This window comes from Amphimedon queenslandica, unplaced genomic scaffold (genome assembly GCF_000090795.2).
Source record: "Amphimedon queenslandica unplaced genomic scaffold, v1.1 AMPQUscaffold_13060, whole genome shotgun sequence".
Classification (NCBI taxonomy): domain Eukaryota; kingdom Metazoa; phylum Porifera; class Demospongiae; order Haplosclerida; family Niphatidae; genus Amphimedon; species Amphimedon queenslandica.
This window is the reverse complement of record NW_003546704.1, coordinates 48,137-53,587: the sequence shown is the minus strand read 5'-3', so window position 1 is coordinate 53,587 and position 5,451 is coordinate 48,137. Positions and strand designations below refer to the sequence as shown.

The window sequence follows — 5,451 nt, the reverse complement described above, 5'->3', positions numbered from 1 at the left end:
CATAAGAATTACTTACTTTATTGTAATATTATCATAACCAATTATCATTACATATTCAATATACATGTAAATTGTATCTACTACTGTCTACATGTACTTACTGAGTTCAAAAACTGCTGTATCATTGCATGATGTACCTCCTCCAAACTCAATTATCCAGTTAGTAGTTGGGGTCACACTCCACACTGAGAGAGAATGCCAGTATCTCTTAGTGACATTGACTGGTAGATTAATCTATAAAATTAAAATGATAATAATTAATTTGTGCATGACGAGGTGCATGACATATTAATTACCGTAATTTGCCTTTTTTGATGTGGAAATATTTTTGTATGGCCTTAAAATGATGAAAATATTTTAATTGAAAAATTTTTGAGCAACCAAAATTTGTGACCTAATTAATTCATCAAAGAAAAACTAAGGTACGGCCTGATAAGTAGGTATTATCTTGCAGCTCTAACCGCCTTGCTCTATCCATTGTTGCTTGCAGTACTTCAATCTGTCGCTTCATTACTGAGTTATAAACAAAATGGTCCACCACGTGACAAAAGTAACCCTTTTAGTGTTTCCATTTATTATCTGTATTGGTCATTGCTAGCATCTCCAGTATTTCAAATTTCAAAATTTTCAAATTTATCAAATTTTACAAGACTCAAAAGATGTGGCATACAGAGAAATATATAGAAAGTACAGATTGATGTTTGATGAGTGTCTTGAAGGGTTACCAGCAAGGACTACTGGTACCCTGAAATAATAGTACATGTATTATAATAATAATAAAATAATAACAGTAGACATGATAAAATGGTAAAAAAGAAACAAAGTGAAAAGAGAAAGAGAGAAGAAACAGATCATGATGTGAGGGTTAGTAATGTCAGGGAAACAGCCAGGTCAAGAAACTCACATCTCAAGCACTGTAAATACTACTATAGCAGCGTTGTTACCAGTAGGTAAAGACAAAGTATATGCAACAGAAGCTACATTTTCATATTGTAAAAAAAATTTCCCACTTGAATTTTGTTGAAACGAAAAATTTTTGTACAAAAAAGGCAAATTACGGTAATGTGATATCTGGTTAATAAATACAACAACTATAACTAACAGTTTTCTGCACAGTGTGTTTTATGTAACACAAAGATGACATATTATTAATAGATAAGTATATCCAACTGAGTGTGTTATTATATCATGTGAATTCTCAATTAAGAACTTAGTACACACATACACATACTAAAACAGACTTGGGTCAAATACAACATGAAAGTATTGAAATACAAATACAAATACTGTACAAAAACAACAAATATAAATACAAATGCAAATATTGTTTGCAGCTTTGTTTTTAAATACAGTTACAAATACTACATACATGTATTTCAATTACAATTACAAATACTTCCTTCTCAAGTGTGACAGTTAAATTATCAATCAAGTAAATTGAAAGTCTATTTACATGTAATTCATAATATGCATGTATAACCAATAATATTTAGTTACATGTATTGCATTTAATGAACATTAGTGTTTCAAAAGTTTTGTCACTCAAAACGGCATCTTCAATTCCCATCAAAGCATTTAAAAGTATTTTGCTGTATTTTAAAATACTTTCACGCTGTATTTCAATTGCATAATTGTTCACACATATACACATACTTGTACATGTTACAATGTACATCAGGAGTGGGGGAGGGTAGGAGTGAAAAATTTTAGCTCTTTACAGTAGAATCTTCTCCCAATCGAGTACAGTAGAATCTTCTCCCAATCAAGTACAGCAAACCTTGGTTAGTTGTGTGTTGGAAAATTTTGAGGAGAAATAAGAGCTACAATGAGTGAGCAGGCTCTTTATACTGTGTAAGGAAGGTATTTCCATTGATGCAATAAGCCTGCTGACTCACTGTAGGCTCTTAATTTTCTTCAAGACTTTCCTATGCATGTAACTAAGACTTGCTGCACTTGATTCTATTGTAAGGAGCTAAAATTTTGATACAGAATACTTATCTTTTGAAGCTCTGTCAATAAATCTGTTGTTGGTACAATAATCTAGCTGTTGTTGTTTCTTTTTTCAGAGCAACCTTCACACTGGTTGCCATTTTTACTAAACTGGTGTGGTTACCTTGGGCAAGTAGTAAACTCATCAAGATACATGTATGCAGGAACAAGGATTTTGATGTTTTCCAATTAAATGCGTGGGAGTTTTGCACTCCTACCCTGCACTTCTTCTTTCATGGGCTCCTGGTTACATGTACACATGATGTATGTATGTGTTAGTACACACATACACATATTAAAACATATGCACACATACACAAAAATACATGTATGTACATACACAATGTACAAAATGCATATAAAATAGAATTAACTTTATTCCAGCATTGATACTGTATCAATTGTGAATCCATCTTTACACATACACATGTATATTCACGTATATTTAGGTAGAGAAACAAACACAAAATACAAAAAACACACATTCACACTAAGAACAGACACACACACACATACTGAATACCAGGATTATTCATTTTCATTAGTTATAATCACTGAATATCATAATATGTACATGTACATTACAAACCTCATGAGTTACAAATTTAGTAAATCCCTTTATATCCTACCTAAGCCAAATTTCAAAGATGCTGCAGTGCTGATAAATCACTTATATTATCCCTTTGGTGTTTGATACATGCATAAGCACTGCTTGTGGTTAACAGTTTACATAGTGCAATAGAAGAAAGAAATTGACTTTAAAATATAAAAATATAGTGATTTAAAAAAAGAACAATAAAAATTAACTTGTCACTTAACAGAAGAAGGACTGTAAGGTTAATGGAGACATGATATTGCCAGCTGTTTTGCTTGAACTACTGACACAGAGTTGGAATCATTGAGCATCTATAAGATGCCAGAGAATTCGGCAGAAGCAGCAGATGGTCTGGACCAGCCAGTCATGGGCCACAAATAATTGACAAACATAATGAAGGCTCTACAAAAAGGTGCCAGTTGGATCATAGTTGGAATTATCAGTGCATCATCATCTTGCATTCTCTATGGCAATCTAAGTTAATGTTGATACTCCTAGGGGTCTTTTTGAGCTGTCATTACTGTGGAAAGTACTATAATGTTCTGTTTTATCTTTTTCAGAGCAGCCATCTCTTTGCCTCCTTTGTATCTCATGCATGGGGTCATGGTAAGTAGCACTGGGCACCTGGGCATTCGCAGTATGTGAAGTTTGGCTTAGGCAAGGACATAAATTAATTATAACACCCCTGCTCGGGATATATCACATTTATCAGAACCTTGCCCTCAGGCTCGGTGCTGATAAATGTGATAAATTCCTCACAGGGGTGTTATAACATATACTTACGTTTCATTATCAAGCATCATAAAATTATAATACTAACCAGTTTTTTCCATTTTCTTTTGTTGATGTCCATTAACCATACATCGTAGGTAATTGATCCACCCACCACTAGTAAGTGTGGTCCTAAACTAGTGGTAATCAGTACACTGGAATGAGCATATCTTCCCTTAGGCCATCGTACTAATCCTCCAGGATTAGGTACTTCTAATATATCCTGAGAAAATAATCAATTTAATAAAATAATCATTATTATTAATAGTTTATTACTGTAGAATGGGTTTTTAGATTGTGCATCAAAAATTGTGATAGTGAGAAAATAAATTTAATTGACAGCAACTTGCATAAACATCCCAAGCCATGTCAATTAAGTTTTGGCACAATGTAGTTCTTTCAATGAATCAAAAGAATCTCACAATCAAATCCAATTCTACAGTATTAACTCACCACTGATGTTTTAGTGAAACTTATCATATACAATTTATTACTGACTCCATTATCAGTAAGGCCTCCGAACATTACTGCAGTGCTATTAGTAACTGGTGTTAGAGTGAAGTTACTAATAGGAGGTGGTCTGTCCCCAGTAACAACAGGAGATATCCATTGATCTAATAATAATGTACAAACATTAATGTACACTTACTTACCACATACACACATACATTATACACATTCATTATACATATGCATGCATATATGTACGTACATTATTATTTATACATACACATCATGCATAGACAGTTAGACACACATCACTATCACGTGACACACACACACACACACAGATATATTCATGTATAGATACAAGCACCATACACACACCACACCTGTACACATGAAGGAGAGGTGCAGGGGATGTCCTTATTTGAAGATTACTAATCTATTCTGGTACATGTCAGGTATGATTGTTAATGAATAATTATTATCTATAATTAATGTGAGATGAGTGTGTGTGTGTGTGTGTGTGTAGATTCATTTCATGAATTTTTAATAAAGTTCTGTATCACACGAGTCACAAATTACCCACATACAATTTTTCATCAGTTTTGTATACACGTCACATACCGGGCACACGTCATACATTCATAAATTCTCACATACATTATATGCACTATCATACACAGGCACATCATAGTGTATGTATTAGTATTAGTACACATACAGACGTCACCATCACACAAACACATGACAAACAGAGACATACTAAAAATATACTTAATTATTAATAATCTGTTTTATATACATAATATATAGAACAAGACCCCAAATGGCATATCAGATATACATGAAAATGATATTCATAATCCCAAGGGTGTAGCTTGAGGGATTTTGAATATTATTTAATTGTATACCTGATACACCCACAAGGAAAAGGTCATGTTCTATATGGCTTGTATAATGGTAAGCCATAGGAAGGAAAGGTTATTTGTATGCTCAGTAGCACATAGTAGCATTGTGAAAGTGTCTAAAGTGCTCAAGAAAGGTTAGCCTGCATTAGTGCTAATGAAATGGAAGAAATTTGTACAGGTTTTGAATCCAACACTAATAGAGATATGAAGCCTGTATTTGCTGAATAGCAGTGTGGTGGTATAAATGTTACCAGCAGTAAAAAATACTCTTTAGATCCTCCTAGAGGTACTAAATTTATCTCGAATTGACTGGTGGGAGCCCGGGTACACTTCTTGATAAAAGGCCATCACGATGACTGAAATTATTCTGGAATATAATGAGCCTACTTAAATCAATCCATGCAAAAATAAAGACTACTATTATATCAATTTATTTACAAAATCTTTTATAAATGAAATATTTTGCTATTTTACAAATGACCTTTTGTTATAATTGCTATCACAACTGAACAAACCATGCATTACTTTCAGTGAAATGTATATATTGCACTGTTGGTGCATGCTTTTAAAAATCATAGTGATGTCACATCCTGGAAAGTATGTATATTGCACCAGATATGGTCGTCTACCAGATATAAACCCAATGCGGTGCCTTTCATCTTATGGCTTCCCATTATAAAAATTAATATGAATTATTCAGTTTGAAATACTAATCAACTACCATATAGCAAGAAATTTTCT

The 5,451-nt window shown here is 33.0% G+C and overlaps 1 protein-coding gene across 1 annotated transcript in view; it reads right to left on the bottom strand.

Moving 5' to 3' along the window:
• Positions 1-87: 87 nt before the first annotated feature.
• LOC105314207 (kelch domain-containing protein 2-like) overlaps positions 88-5,451 on the bottom strand; it is a 6,096-nt gene continuing 732 nt past the window's right edge. The window contains exons 3-5 of the mRNA XM_011408241.2: positions 3,809-3,969; positions 3,405-3,578; positions 88-234 (exon numbers count right to left, since the gene is read on the bottom strand). Of these exons, the coding sequence (XP_011406543.2) occupies positions 88-234; positions 3,405-3,578; positions 3,809-3,969 (482 nt within the window). The remainder of the gene's footprint in view (positions 235-3,404; positions 3,579-3,808; positions 3,970-5,451) is intronic.